At 41.1% G+C, this 16,221-nt stretch overlaps 2 protein-coding genes across 3 annotated transcripts in view; both read left to right on the plus strand.

The window, feature by feature from the left end:
- Window positions 1-16,221, plus strand: part of myo18b (myosin XVIIIB) — a 673,005-nt gene that overhangs the window by 526,193 nt on the left and 130,591 nt on the right. The window lies entirely within an intron of this gene.
- LOC100329789 (metal transporter CNNM4) overlaps window positions 1-16,221 on the plus strand; it is a 39,782-nt gene that overhangs the window by 8,526 nt on the left and 15,035 nt on the right. For both annotated transcript variants that reach the window (XM_073915242.1, XM_073915243.1), the window contains exons 2-4: window positions 1,782-1,925; window positions 7,554-7,688; window positions 8,466-8,635. In XM_073915242.1, coding sequence (XP_073771343.1) covers window positions 1,782-1,925; window positions 7,554-7,688; window positions 8,466-8,635 — 449 coding nt within the window. The remainder of the gene's footprint in view (window positions 1-1,781; window positions 1,926-7,553; window positions 7,689-8,465; window positions 8,636-16,221) is intronic.

Raw genomic sequence — 16,221 nt, forward strand, 5'->3', positions numbered from 1 at the left:
TACTTGATGAAAGTTTGGATTTACACATATGTGCTGTTTATATTCAGGTATTTATGAATTAATACACATATACTGTGTATAAAATAGAAAAATATACAAAAGAAATATCTTGAAATAAACCTAAACAAACATTTTATACAATATATTCATGCCTAAAATTATACATATATTAATGTATTAAATACACACATAAAAATAAAAAGAAATTTTAAAAAACGTTCAATTTGAGCTGCATGATCATGGAAAACAATTGCGTTATGTAGTTTTCTGCTATATATATATATATATATATATATATATATATATATATATATATATATATATATATAGTATTATTTTTATAATATTATAATAATATTAATATTTATAATATTATAGTATTATTTTTTTCATATATATTTATATTCACCGGCCACTTTATTAGGTATACTAGTACTGTGTTGGACCCCTTTTGCCTTCAGAACTGCCTTAATTCTTCATGTCATAAGATTCAACAAGCTACTGGAAATATTCCTCAGAGATTTTGCTCCATATTGTCATGATAACATCACACAGTTGCTGCAGATTTGTCGGCTGCACATCCATGATGCCAATCTCCCGTTCCACCACATCCCAAAGCTGCTCTATTGGATTGAGCTCTGGTGACTGTGGAGGCCATTTGAGTACAGTGAACTCATCGTCATGTTCAAGACACCAGTCTGAGATGATTGAGCTTTATGACATGCTGCGTTATCCTGCTGGAAGTAGCCATCAGAAGATGGAGACACTGTGCTCATAAAGGGATGGACATGGTCAGCAGCAATACTCAGGTAGGCTGTGGCGTTGATGCTCAATTGGTACTAATGGACCCAAAGAAAATCTCCCCCACACCATTACACCACCACCACCAGCCTGAACCGCTGATACAAGGCAGGATGATCCATGCTTTCATGTTGTTGAGGCCAAATTGTGAGCCGAGCATCCGAATGTGTCAGCAGAAATGGAGACTCATCAGAGCAGCAACGTTTCTCCAATCTTCTATTGTCCAGTTTTGGTGAGTCTGTGTGAATTGTAGCCTCAGTTTCCTGTTCTTAGCTGACAGGAGCGGCACCCGGTGTGCTCTTCTGCTGCTGTAGCCCATCCGCCTCAAGGTTGGACGTGTTGTGTGTTCAGAGATGCTCTTCTGCAGAGCTCGGTTGTAACGAGTGCTTATTTGAGTTACTGTTGCCTTTCTATCAGCTGGAACCAGTCTGGCCATTCTCCTCTGGCCTCATCAACAAGGCATTTGCGCCCACAGAACTGCCGCTCACTGGATATTTCCTCTTTATTCTCTGTAAACCCTAGAGATGGTTGTGCGTGAAAATCCCAGTAGATCAGCAGTTTCTGAAATACTCAGAGCAGCTCATCTGGCAGCAACAACCATGCCACGATCAAAGTCACTTAAATCCCCTTTTCCCCTATGCTGATGCTTGCTTTGAACTGCAGAAGATCGTCTTGGCCATGTCTACATGCCTAAATGCATTGAGCTGCTGCCATGTGATTGGCTGATTAGAAATTTGCAGAAATTGAATAACCAAAAGTAAAGGAACTCTGTTTTCATTGTAAATTTTCAATATTAAAAATTCCTTTTTAAATCTCCTCTGACCTCCCTGGACACACCCCTCCACACTGATTTCTGCAAGTGTTTTGTAAGTCAGCCTGTCGCTGTTGTTAAAGCAATAATTGAAAACACTTCAAATCGTCGTTCCCACTGGTATGCTGAGTTGTGCATTTGTTGAGTGTTCTCTTTGTTTCTGATACAGGTAAATCTCACCTGGCCATCGTGCAGAAGGTGAATAATGAGGGTGAAGGAGATCCGTTCTATGAGGTTCTGGGTTTGGTGACGCTGGAGGACGTGATCGAGGAGATCATCAAGTCGGAGATCCTGGACGAGTCTGACCTCTACAGTACGCTCACTATCAGCTTTCATTATCATTCATTATTCCACATGTGTGTGTGTTCCTCAGCAGCAGAAGTGCTCATAGCGTACAAACTCAGAGCGCAGTGAATGTGAGAGTACAACACATCATTATTCTACAGTCATAATAGCTGAAATAATGACTGATCAAGTTCACTGCACTCTGATAACAGGTGTTATCAAGACTTTCAGAAGAGGAAAACAATAGTGTGAGACTGATAACAGCAGCCAGAGGAGAGAATAATGTCAGATTCACTGTCCTGCCCCCATACACACTGCATTACACACAGTTGCGCCTGCAGCCATACGGCTGTACGCACTGTGCGTACCTACCATGAGAGGGCGTGAATTAATGCTGCTTTTAATTTAATTATTTATTACATCATTTAAATTGATTTATTAAACAGTATACACTAGGATATATTGACAAAACAAGAAAGAGTGACAACACATTAAGGTGTGCGTTTGTGTGTTTTAAAGTAGAGATCTGCGCGGGACTACATTTTTAATCCCGCTCCCGCCCGCACCCGCCAGGTTTTAGCCCGAACCCGACCGCTCCCGCTTATATTAAGCATTTGTTGTCCCACTGCCCGACCCGCCCCGTTTTCTACCCACCGCGCGCACTAACACACACACACACACATGCACATAAGCACCAAGCAAACACACAGGCAAAGCTCTCTCTCTCTCTCTCTCTCTCTCTCTCTCTCTCTCTCTCAATCTGCGGTCTGTGTGGGTCCTAATGCCCCAGTATAGTGACGGGGACTCTATACTGCTCAGTGAGCGCCGTCTTTCGGATGAGACGTTAAACCGAGGTCCTGACTCTCCGTGGTCGATAAAAATCCCAGGATGTCCTTGGAAAAAAAGAGTAGGGGTTTAACCCCGGCATCCTGACCAAATCTGCCCACTGGCCTCTGTCCATCATGATCATGATTGGCTTCATCACTCTGTCTCCTCTCCACCAATCAGCTGGTGTGTGGTGTGCGGTCTGATGCAATATGGCTGCTGTCGCGTCATCCAGGTAGATGCTGCACACAAGTGGTGGATGAGGAGACCCCCCCTATTGTGTAAAGCTGTTTGAGTGCCCAGAAAAGTGCTATATAAATGTAAGGAATTATTATTATTATTAGTATTGTTATTATCTTTATTTATTTATTTTTTTAAATGAATTGTTAACAAAACATACAGGCTGAAAAACCGATATAATGAAACATATCAATTCAAAAAACCCACCCCCCTCCCCTGCAGTCTCTTGAAACTGGGCTTTACAATGAATAGAAGTTAACATAAAAACAAAAACAGAGTACAGGATCAAATATCAATTATACAAAGCAAGGCAATGATTCTGGATCCTGATCATTTCTTTGTGCAAATTCCAAAGAAAATAAAGTCCAGAAAATAAAGTCCAGGGGCCTCATGTATCAACGCTGCGTACTCACAAAAACTTTGCGTACGCCAGGTTTCACGCTCAGAATCGCTCACGTTTGGATTTACTAACGATGAAGTTGACGTGGGAATGTGCGCAGCTTCACGGCAGCTTTCTGGCTGGCGTACGCACATTTTTTGTGCGTGTCTGTTTTATTTCCATTGGCGACTCCTAGAGGCAGTTGTGTTAAATTCCTCTCTACAAAGTGTCTGAGCCTTGCAATGGCAGCTGTATGAGACGGGTTCAGCAGGTATATAAGGTTTCCATACCATACAGTTGACCAGCTAAACATTAAAGCACAATTTGCAGCAGTCGCCTGTTTTCCCAATGTAATCTGAGCGATCTACTGCACGCACATTGCTATAAAGACACTATCTGAAGATGAATTTGCATGCGTGAATCAGAAACATTTCCATTTAATAAATGTGCAAATAAAATATGATGCTTATTGATATGAACTTATTGATGATTCCTACTCTTTCTCGTGATAAATAGTAGGCAAAATCTGATATGTAGCGGGGGAAAAAACAAGAAAGAGTTCATCAGACACTGGATTCGAGCCGAGTTCATGCTCAAACGTATAGATTCATGATCACATGTGTCTTACGAGTAACGCCACTGAGACCGTTAAGCGTCCTGCAACATTTTACAGATATACACCACACTATTTCTTTTTTTAATGCACTCAGTGCGATGTTCAGACCCAACTGTGTTAACCGCATCAGCTAAACTCTCCCACTCTATTTTTTTCTTTTGTTGTTAATTCCGGAGAACAAACTCGCAAATAACACCGCTTTTCTCCGGTCTGCCTCCGAAAGCAGCACCTCCAATTCACATTCTGTTCAGAGTTTCTCTTCTTGCTTGCTTTTGCCGTTGCTTTTTCGTTGGGTTTTTCCATTAGCATAGTCATTAGCATATTCATACGGGGGAGGAGGCAGGGAGGGGTTTTGCGCTCGTGCATGTTGCGCTCAGTTTCACGTTCATTCAGATGTACAAAAGAATATGCGTGAGATTCGGCGTACGCAGTGTTTCATACATCTAAAAATTTTTCTGCGTACGCACATTTACAGCTTTGTGCGTACGCAATGTTTTAGTAAGATTTCCACGCAAGTCTTCGTACATGAGGCCCCAGATCAGTAATGTACCCATTTGTACCAAGTTCCCTCGCGCCGTGGATAACTCCAACATTATAAGTAAGGAATTATTATTATTATCATCCAGCTCTTGGCCAGCCTCCTCGCATGGAACCGCTATACCATTCAATTTGTTTTTAACAATTTTATCTCACAGACTGGCAAAAATAAGCAGACATCTCCATCCTCACAACGAGTTTCTGAGATTTCTTACCTTTCAACCGAGTGTGTTGCACCGAGGTAATGTGGGAACGTGTTTAGTGCTGTTTTGAATATATGTGAATTTGTAAACGCCTGTCCTGCTCATTCAAATGATTTGATTAAATGATTAGATGATTGATTAAAATTAGATCATTAAGCTGAATATTTCAGTCTCATTTTATTTAGGCTGGATTATTATTTTATTTGACAATCCAGTTCTTGATTCGGCATTGTTAAAGCATAGCGGATTTGAAGCATATCTAATGTTATTCATTTTTCTATTTTATCTAGAAGATAACCGACCTAGAAAAATATTGAAACAAGGAGACAAACAATATACGAAATTAGTTTAAAAAATATATTTTTTCCAAGAAAAATAAATATTATTGAGCCCGTCCACTACTCAGCTGTGCGAGTGGAGGATTATCAGTCAGTGGAAAGTAAGGATTTAATTAATGCCTCACTAATTGTACTGTTTCTTCATATACTGTTGAAGTCAGAATTATTAGCCCCCCTGAATTATTCACCCCCTTGTTTATTTTTTCCCCCATTTTCTGTTTAATGGAGCAAATCTTTTTTAACACATTTCTTATCATAATAGTGTTAATAACTCATCTCTAATAACTGATTTATTTTATCTTTGTCATGATGACAGCACATAATATTAGACTAGATATTCTTCAAGACACTTCTATACAGCTTAAAGTGACATTTAAAGGCTTCACTAGGGTAATTAGGGTAACTAGGCAGGTTAAGGTAATTAGGCAAGTTATTGCATAACAATGGTTTGTTCTGTAGACTATCTATTAAAAAATAAAGCTTAAAGGGGCTAATCATTTTAACCGTAAAATGGTGTTTAAAAAATTTAAAACTGTTTTTATTCTAGCTAAAATAAAACAAATAAGACTTTCTCCAGAAGAAAAAATATTATCAGACATACTGTGAACATTTCTTTGCTCTGTTAAACATCATTTGGGAAATATTTAACAAAGAAAAAAAATCAAAGGGGGGCGAATAAATCTGACTTCAACTGTATTTGCAATTTTTTAAATATGTCATCATTTTAACGATTAGTCCTACATCTTGAGCATCTCATTTAGATTTCAACAAAATATTACAATTAAAAAGGAAACAATTAATGTCATAACGAATGCCCTTAAATAATGTCTTTTCCCACTAAGCATCAGTGTTTCTTGACATGATTGGGGAAAGGGGTGGGCGGTGCTGGATTTGTGCGTACCATGGAATAAAATCCTGCAGGCGCTCCTGATGACACACACCTCACACAACGGGAACTCACTTTTTGTAATTGTAATGATGCAAAGCGATATGATACATACAGAAATACATACAGTCGAAAACAAAGGTTTACATACACTCTACTAACAGGAATATAACCATTTTTAAAAAAATGTCTGATGGTAAATCACACTAAACGTTTACTATTGTAGGTCCGTTAGGATTACCTAAATCATTTACATTTGCTAAATGCCAGAATAATGAGAGAGTTATTTAATAATTTTTTAGACAGTCAGAAGTGTACACACATTTCCTTGGTATTCTTTAGCTTTGCTTTTAAACTGTATAACTTTGGTCAAGTGTTTTGGGTCTCCTTCCACAAGCTTCTCACAATAGTTTGCAGGAGTTTTGGCCAACCTCCTGACAGAATTGGTGTAACTGAGTCAGATTTGTTGGCTGTCTTGCTCACACAAGCTTTTCCAACTCTGCACACACATTCTCTATAGGGTTGAAATCAGGGCTTTGTGATGGCCACTCCAAAACATTCACTCTGTTGTCCTTAAAGCACATTTGAACTAGTTTGGCAGTGTGCTTAGGGTCATGGTCTGTTTGGAAGAGCCATTTGTGACCAAGTTGTAATGTCCTGGCTGATGTGTTGAGATGTTGCTTCAGTATTTCTCCATAATGTTCTGTCTTCATGATGCCATCTATGCTGTGAAGTGGACCAGTCCCTCCTGCAGCAAAACAGCCCCACAACATGATGCTGCCGCCCCCATACTGCACAGTTGGGATGGTGTTCTAGGCTTGTGCGCTTTCCCCTTTGTCCTCCAAATGTAACACTGCTCATTATGGCCAAACAGTTCAATCTTAGCTCCATCAGAGCACAGCACATGTCTCCAAACATTAGTCTGTTTCCCCAGTGTCATTCAGCACAATGTAATCTGGCTTTGTTGTTGATTCTGGCTTGTTGATTTCTCCATGTTGTCACAGAAGGAAGCAGTGTGTTTGAGCTTTTCCTTCAATACTGTTCTACAGTTGTGCCTCACATTAACTCAAATGTTGTCAATCAGCCAATCAGAAACTTCCAAAACCCTGACATCATCATCTGAGCTTTACAGAGGCAGAATAATCTTATTGTGTGTAAACTTGACTTTCAAGAAGAGTTAGAACAATTTCTCAACACATCTCTCTCTCATTATTCTGTTATTAAGCCGAACAGAAACACATCTGATCATCCTAACTTACCTAAAAGAGAAAGAGTTTAGTCACAGTAACATCTGACATGATTTTAAATGGTTAATTAATGCATTTATATCCAGCTTCATTATTGTTTGGCAGATAACGTGAACATTTTCATCTCACATACTTTCATAACAAAGCTGACAGATCATTCTCTTTCTTTTATTTGTTCAAGTCCAGACAAATAACATCTTTAACAGTTTAAAAAATGCCCACAGTATCACAGGAGGACTGATCATTTTGACTATTTAATGTAAACTTGATTTATTTTCTTTGTTTTAATTGACAGCACATTGATTGCATCTCTTATTTGTTAATCTGCTTTAGTAAAGTGTGTAAGTGATTGGCTGAATAATTAACGCTGTGTTTTGTCTGCTAGCCGACAACCGGAACAGAAAGAAAGTGGATCCCAACAAGAACAAGAGGGACTTCTCTGCCTTCAAACACGAGAGAGAATCTAAAGTCAAGATATCCCCGCAGCTGATGCTAGCAGCGCACCGATTCCTCGCTACAGGTTAGCCGCTCATTATTCCTGCGTTATCCATAGTAGGGCTGTACGATATTGGAAGAACTGACATTGCAATATTTACTTTTACTGTGATAGACACTCACCGGACACTTTATTAGGTACACCTGTCCAACTGCTCGTTAATGCAAATTTCTAATCAGCCAATCAGCATTTAGATTTTCAGCTTTTTTATTTGTACATTGTCATTATGGGGGATTGTGTGTAGAATGTTGAGGAAATCAATCAATTTTATCCATTTTGCAATAAGACGGTAACATAACCCTGCTGAAAAATCCAGCTTAAACCAGCCTAGGCTGGTTGGCTGGTTTTAGCTGGTTGACCAGGCTGGTTTTAAAGGGGTTTTGGTCATTTCCAGGCTGGTTTCCAGCCATTTCCAGCCTGGTCTTAGCTGGTCAGGCTGGGAGAAGACCAGCTAAAACCAGCTTGACCAGCCTAGCCAAGCTGGGAGTCCAGCCAAAACCAGCTATATCCAGCTTAAACCAGGCTGGTCAAGCTGGTTTTAGCTGGATTTGGCAGGTAATTTTTCAGCCTGACCAGCTAAGACCAGGCTGGAAATGGCTGGAAACCAGCCTGGAAATGACTAAGACCCCTCTAAAACCAGCCTGGTCAACCAGCTAAAACCAGCCAACCAGCCTAGGCTGATTTAAGCTGGATTTTTCAGCAGGGAAACAACTGTGAAAAAAGCGAAGCGCTGTCAGTACTTTCTGGATGCACTGTACGATTGTGAATTACAGCTTATTTCTTGTTCTCCTGGTTCTGTAGAGGTCAGCGCTTTCAGTCCGCTCCAGATCTCGGATAAAGTGCTTCTGCGAATCCTCAAACACCCGGACGTCATTCAGGAGATCAAGTTCAACGACAACGACAAACGCTCGCAACACCACTATCTGTACCAGCGCGGGAAACACGTCGACTTCTTCGTCCTCATCCTTCAGGTCAGTAGAGGCCGCCTGTCTGCCTTCATGCAGGGTTCAGCTGAATCAGTGTTACTTTAAATGCTGACGTTAAGACTTGCCTTACTCAAGAAAAGTAACTCAATTCGGTCATGGCATATCGTGGTTCATCCAGTGTGATACCTAATTCATCGCCAGCGCTTCCCACACATAAAACTTTACCTCAGCGGCCCGGTTCTGTGTGCATAAAAAAAGTCTCCGGCACAGACTCGCGGGCAGACCCACAGAGACGCGCTGGACACCTGCTCTGACTTTAGCTTTGAGAAGAGCGCGAGGACACACGGGAAAAAAGCCTACAATACATTATCTTTTTCCCGGACATGTCCTCTATTTGGGACTTAAAAATGGCATTCAGCCAAGATTTCTAAATCGCCGAACATGTCCCGGATTCTGCTTTCTTTAGCTGCGTTTCTACATTATTTTATACGCAAACTTTCAATCTCAATCTCTCAGCAGCATCAAGACTAGAGAAGGAGCAGATTTGACCTGTCAGTCGTGCACATGGACAATAGGAGTGAAATAGTGGATTTATTATTCTTTATTTCATTTTTTTACTTCAACACTCTGAAAGGAACAGTGTCATGTAAAAGGCTAAACATTTTTGTTGTTTTCATTGTCGGTTAAATTAGAATAAGAAATCATTCTGCTGCTGCTGAAAGAATGGTATTACTTTTGGGGCAGAAGGAAAATTTAATCAGAGACATTCCCATGTTTAACTCTTCGTTAAAAAGCCCAAAAAGATAAAGTGCTCTGATAAACAGTGGCAGCTTTGCACATTAGTTTGCTGTTATTTACATTGTCTAATTTCCCCATGTGGGCAGTAGGGTGGAATCTGTGCAAATATGCATATATAATGAATTTTGATAAATAAAATTATTCTTAAAAGTCACATTATTTCAAGTACTGTGGAGAAAAGGTGTGTTTCAATCCAGCCTCTGCAAGTATTTTATGTTAAATATAATATGTGCAATATATATTATATTATATTATAAAATTAATAATGTTTGGGAACATTGCTACAGCCATAATCTTCTTATGATACAAACACAGATGAAATAGCTCTGATCATGTAAATGTTTGTACTAACCATGCTGCACATTTTTATCAACTTAACAATAAATTATTTCTGCTGCCCAGTGTGAAAGCTATTTTTCAGCTCAACTAGATCAAAAAATCATCAAAAAGCTGTGTGAAATTGAAATTATTTACACTGAACCTTTAGCAGTTGTTCAATTAACAATATTTTTTCTTATGTTCCTGCTCTCGGCAGTTTCTACTCTTTGCTGATGGTAAAAAATGAACAACTGAAGTGACCTTTAATTAGCATTTTGCACTTTCAAATTTTATTTTTGTTTATTCAATTAAGATATTTTTCAGGGTCTTAATATTTATTCGTTAATTCTTTTTATATATTCTTATGTAAAAGTTCACATTTATGCAACCAATAGTTAATAAACTGGTTTTTTTCCATACTTACTGTTGCTGACTTGTTCTCAGTTTGATCTAGCCGTTCATACATTAGACTCAACAAAATAGGTAAAAATAAAGTATTCATAATTTGTGCTGATATCGGATTTATATCGGTATCGTATCGGACTGATGGCTGCAATATCAGTATCGTATCGGAAGTTAAAATGTTGTATCGGGACATCCCTAATGGTAACAAGGATTTTTAGGTTGTTGCCAGGGTATTTCTATGTGAATGATAGTCGTCAAGCCCTTTTTGTATGGTAGCTAGGGATTTTAGATGGTTGCCAGGTTATTTCTGTTTGGTAACTAGGGCTTTTAGCTGGTTGCCAGGGTATTTCTATGTGGTTGATGGTTGTCAAGCTACTTTGGTATGGTAACTAAGGTTTTTAAGTGGTTGCCAGGACATTTCTATGTGGTTGCTTGGATGTTTTAGGTGGTTGTCAAGCCGTTCGTATAGTTAATCAGGATTGTGTGTGTTCATTTATTCCATAGATATATACACTAGATATCGCATAGGGACCCTGAGCATGCTTCAATAGCGCCGCCATATTGGTACAGTGCTCCTAGGACAAATGTCATTCAACCGCACTAGTCAAGACAGTGTTATTACATGAAGATGCGGGACTTTAGCGCTGTCTACCGGTGTAGTAACGAGCAAACAAAGAAATCAAAGCACAAAGCCAGAACATTTCATAGGTAATATTAAGTTTTTTTCTGTTTTTGTATGTTCTGAACTGTTGTGCTAATCAGGTAACGTTATTGATGATAACAGTCACTTACTGCATTCACCATACGGCAAAGCAGCTCCAACTCACACTAAACACTCGGCTTATGCTAGTTTTGTTGAATAAAATCAGCAAACGATGCAGGAGAAATATGACAACGAGACGCTGCGCTGCCAGAAACTTGTATTATTGTCGGCTAACGTTAGTGAAAGAGTCGTTCAGGGGATTCATTCACAAGCGAATCGCTCCCTCAGTCAGTATGAGCAGTGAAAGCAGGAGAGGAGCTGTGTTTCAGGACATGATTAGATCAAATTTAACAGGGAGGGTGAATAGTACATTTCTGTACACACAAACACAAGCTTTTTGTCAGGAATGGCCGTGCAGTCACTGATCCATCATGTAAAGTGATGTAAAATTATAATTTTCGTAATTAGAAAAAAATAACTACATACTAACATCCAGGAAAACTCCCGATCACAGATATATGTGTTTATGTGTATATCTCTGGCTTTGCATGGCCACAGTCCTCCACTGTACCTTGGTCCCGCATTCATTTCAAAGGAGCGCTACCCTGTAGCAAGATGGCGGTGCTATTGACGCATTCCGTCCAATAGACAACAATAGGCCAGGCGACATCTAGTGTATATATCTATGCATTTATTCAATCATTCATTTTCTTTTCAGCTTTGTCACTGAATTAATCAGGGGTCGCCAAAGCAGAATGAACCGCCAACTATTCCAGCATATGTTTTACGCAGTGGATGCCCTTCCAGCTGCAACCCATCTCTGGGAAACACCCATACACAATCATTCACATGCACAAACACTCATTCATACACTACGGCCAGTGTAGTTGATCAGTTCCCCTATAGCGCATGTGATTGGACTGTGGGGGAAACCGAAGCACCTGGAGGAAAGCCATGCCAACACAGGGAGAACATGCAAACTCCAAACAGAAACACCAACTGACCCAGCCGGAACTCGAACCAGAGACCTTCTTGCTGTGAGGCGAATGTGCTGCCTACTGTGCCAGTGATAGTATGACTTTCTATAGCAGATCCCTCTGTTTGCTGCTTCTGTTTTCAGGCTTGTGTGTGTGTGTGTATGTGTGTGTGGGTGTGTGTGTCTGTGGTGTAGAGTTGCACAGACGGGGCCTTTGCTAGCGTCTGTGACCTCAGTGTAGGTTTAGCCTGATCGGGCCGCGCCGGCCGGACGCTCCTGCCCTTCACTAATTGATCCCTCTTACATAAGAAAGAGATCCTGAGCAGAGCTAATCCCTCCCCCTCACTACAGCACACACACACACACACTCACACACACATACATACACTTACACATTCACGCTCACACACAACACGTGCACACTCACAAACAAAACACGCAGGCTTACACACACATGCACGCTCACACACACACACACACACACACACACACACACACACACACACACACACACACACACACACACACTCTTTCACATGCACACACTACATATCCGCTCTCAGACATACACACACACACACACACATAGACTCTTTCTCACCCACACACCACAGACATACAAAGACAACATACACACAACACATACAAACACATGGATGCTAACACACATGAACGACCAGACACACACACACACACAACCCTCACATCCTTTCACATGCCCTGTCACCTTTGTCAAACCACTTCTAGTCTTACTGTGTGTATTGGTGTGTTATCATCCTGACACACGGCACCGCCTTCAGAATTCAATGTTTGACCTATTGGGTCACATGGTCCTCCAGAATGGTCGAGTAGTCCTTGGCAGTGACCCAGCACCCATATAGCACCAGTATTGGGCCTAAGGAATGCCAATATATTGAGCCCAAACCATCACTGATCCCCCCCATGCCGCACTCTGGGCATCAGCAGTCTGGGTGGGACGCTTCTTTGGGGCTTCTCCACACCGTAACTCTCCCAGATGTGGGAAAGAAAGTGATGGTGGACTCTTTAGAGAACAATACATGTCTCACATTGTCCACAGCTCCAGATCTTCACTGCTGCACCACTGAAACCGGCAAGAGTGAGCAGAGGTTTGTCTACAGAAGCTCGGCATGTTTATAAACCCTGTGGAGCTCCAGACCAACAGTGCTGCTGGAAACAGAAGAGTTGAACTCTGCAGTGAGTCGATCGGCTGTGGTCTGATGAGTTTTTGGCTTCACACTCTGCTCTTTCTGCTGGGATGTGAGATCAGTGAAGACTGGCCACCAGCCACTCACGTTTAGCCATCAACCCTCCAACACTCGATTGGCCAGTGTTTCAGTGTATATATAGTGGTCAGTGGAGCAGCTGAAGCATGTCAGGACTCAGAGCGTCTCTCCGGTAAACCCTTCATCAGTAAATCAGGATCAGCAAATGACTGCTGGATCTGCTGTGTGTTCAGTGAGGGTCAGTCAGGACAAGGTGAACTACACAGCGCCAGTCTATATCTATATCGCAGTGTGTACATCGCAGTGTGTTTAGAGCAGTGTGTACATCGCAGTGTGTTTAGAGCAGTGTGTATATCGCAGTGTGTATATCGCAGTGTGTATATCGCAGTGTATTTATCGCAGTGTGCATATCGCAGTGTGTTTAGAGCAGTGTGTATATCGCAGTGTGTTTATCGCAGTGTGTATTTCGCAGTGTGTTTAGAGCAGTGTGTATATCGCAGTGTACATATCGCAGTGTGTATATCGCAGTGTGTATATCGCAGTGTGTTTATCACAGTGTGTGTATCGCATTGTGTATATCGCAGTGTGTTTATCACAGTGTGTGTATCGCAGTGTGTATATCGCAGTGTGTATATCGCAGTGTGTATATCGCAGTGTGTTTATCGAAGTGTGTATATCGCAGTGTGTATATCGCAGTGTGTATATTGCAGTGTGTTTATCGCAGTGTGTATATCGCAGTGTGTATATCGCAGTGTGTATATCGCAGTGTGTGTATCGCAGTGTGTATATCGCAGTGTGTATATCGCAGTGTGTATATCGCAGTGTGTATATCGCAGTGTGTATATCGCAGTGTGTTTATCGCAGTGTGTATTTCGCAGTGTGTATATCGCAGTGTGTTTAGAGCAGTGTGTATATCGCAGTGTGTATATCACAGTGTGTTTAGAGCAGTGTGTATATCGCAGTGTGTTTAGAGCAGTGTGTATATCGCAGTGTACATATCGCAGTGTGTATATCGCAGTGTGTTTATCACAGTGTGTATATCGCAGTTTGTATATCGCAGTGTATTTATCACAGTGTGTGTATCGCAGTGTATATCGCAGTGTGTTTATCGCAGTGTGTTTATCGCAGTGTGTATAACGCAGTGTGTATATCGCAGTGTGTTTATCGCAGTGTGTTTATCGCAGTGTGTATATCGCAGTGTGTTTAGAGCAGTGTGTATATCGCAGTGTGTATATCGCAGTGTGTATATTGCAGTGTGTATTTCGCAGTGTGTTTAGAGCAGTGTGTATATCGCAGTGTGTATATCGCAGTGTGTATATTGCAGTGTGTATTTCGCAGTGTGTTTAGAGCAGTGTGTATATCGCAGTGTACATATCGCAGTGTGTTTATCGCAGTGTGTTTATCGCAGTGTGTATATCGCGGTGTGTTTATCGCAGTGTGTATATCGCAGTGTACATATCGCATTGTGTATATCGCAGTGTGTTTATCACAGTGTGTATATCGCAGTGTGTATATCGCAGTGTATTTATCGCAGTGTGTGTATCGCAGTGTGTATATCGCAGTGTGTATATCGCAGTGTGTTTATCGCAGTGTGTATATCACAGTGTGTATATCGCAGTGTGTATATCGCAGTGTTCGCAGTGTGTTTATCACAGTGTGTGTATCGCAGTGTGTATATCACAGTGTGTATATCGCAGTGTGTTTATCGCAGTGTGTATTTCGCAGTGTGTTTAGAGCAGTGTGTATATCACAGTGTGTTTATCGCAGTGTGTATATCACAGTGTGTGTATCGCAGTGTGTATATCGCGGTGTGTTTATCGCAGTGTGTATATCGCAGTGTGTTTATTGCAGTGTGTATATCGCAGTGTGTATATCGCAGTGTACATATCGCAGTGTGTTTATCACAGTGTGTGTATCGCAGTGTGTATATCACAGTGTGTATATCGCAGTGTGTTTATCGCAGTGTGTATTTCGCAGTGTGTTTAGAGCAGTGTGTATATCACAGTGTGTTTATCGCAGTGTGTATATCACAGTGTGTTTATCGCAGTGTGTATATCGCGGTGTGTTTATCGCAGTGTGTATATCGCAGTGTACATATCGCAGTGTGTATATCGCAGTGTGTTTATCACAGTGTGTGTATCGCAGTGTGTATATCGCAGTGTGTATATCGCAGTGTATTTATCGCAGTGTGTGTATCGCAGTGTGTATATCGCAGTGTGTATATCGCAGTGTGTTTATCGCAGTGTGTTTATCGCAGTGTGTTTATCGCAGTGTGTATATCGCAGTGTGTATATCGCAGTGTGTTTATCGCAGTGTGTATATCGCAGTGTGTATATCGCAGTGTGTATATCGCAGTGTGTATATCGCAGTGTGTATATCGCAGTGTACATATCGCAGTGTGTTTATCACAGTGTGTGTATCGCAGTGTGCATATCACAGTATGTATATCGCAGTGTGTTTATCGCAGTGTGTATATCGCAGTGTGTTTATCGCAGTGTGTATTTCGCAGTGTGTTTAGAGCAGTGTGTATATCGCAGTGTGTATATCACAGTGTGTTTAGAGCAGTGTGTATATCGCAGTGTGTATATCGCAGTGTGTATATCGCAGTGTGTATTTCGCAGTGTGTTTAGAGCAGTGTGTATATCGCAGTGTACATATCGCAGTGTGTGTATCGCAGTGTGTGTATCGCAGTGTGTGTACCGCAGTGTGTGTACCGCAGTGTGTTTATCGCAGTGTGTTTATCGCAGTGTGTTTATCGCAGTGTGTTTAGAGCAGTGTGTTTATCGCAGTGTGTGTATCGCATTGTGCGTATCGCAGTGTGCGTATCGCAGCAGTGTGTTTATCGCAGTGTGTATATCGCAGTGTGTGTATCGCAGCAGTGTGTTTATCGCAGTGTGTATATCGCAGTGTGTTTAACGCAGTGTGTTTATCACAGCAGTGTGTTTAGAGCAGTGTGTTTAGAGCAGTGTGTTTAGAGCAGTGTGTATATCGCAGCAGTGTGTTTATCACAGCAGTGTGTTTAGAGGAGTGTGTTTAGAGCAGTGTGTATATCGCAGCAGTGTGTTTATCACAGCAGTGTGTTTAGAGCAGTGTGTATATCGCAGCAGTGTGTTTATAACAGCAGTGTGTTTATCACAGCAGTGTGTTTAGAGCAGTGTGTTTAGAGCAGTGTGTATATCGCAGCAGT

Source organism: Danio rerio, chromosome 10 (genome assembly GCF_049306965.1).
Source record: "Danio rerio strain Tuebingen ecotype United States chromosome 10, GRCz12tu, whole genome shotgun sequence".
Classification (NCBI taxonomy): domain Eukaryota; kingdom Metazoa; phylum Chordata; class Actinopteri; order Cypriniformes; family Danionidae; genus Danio; species Danio rerio.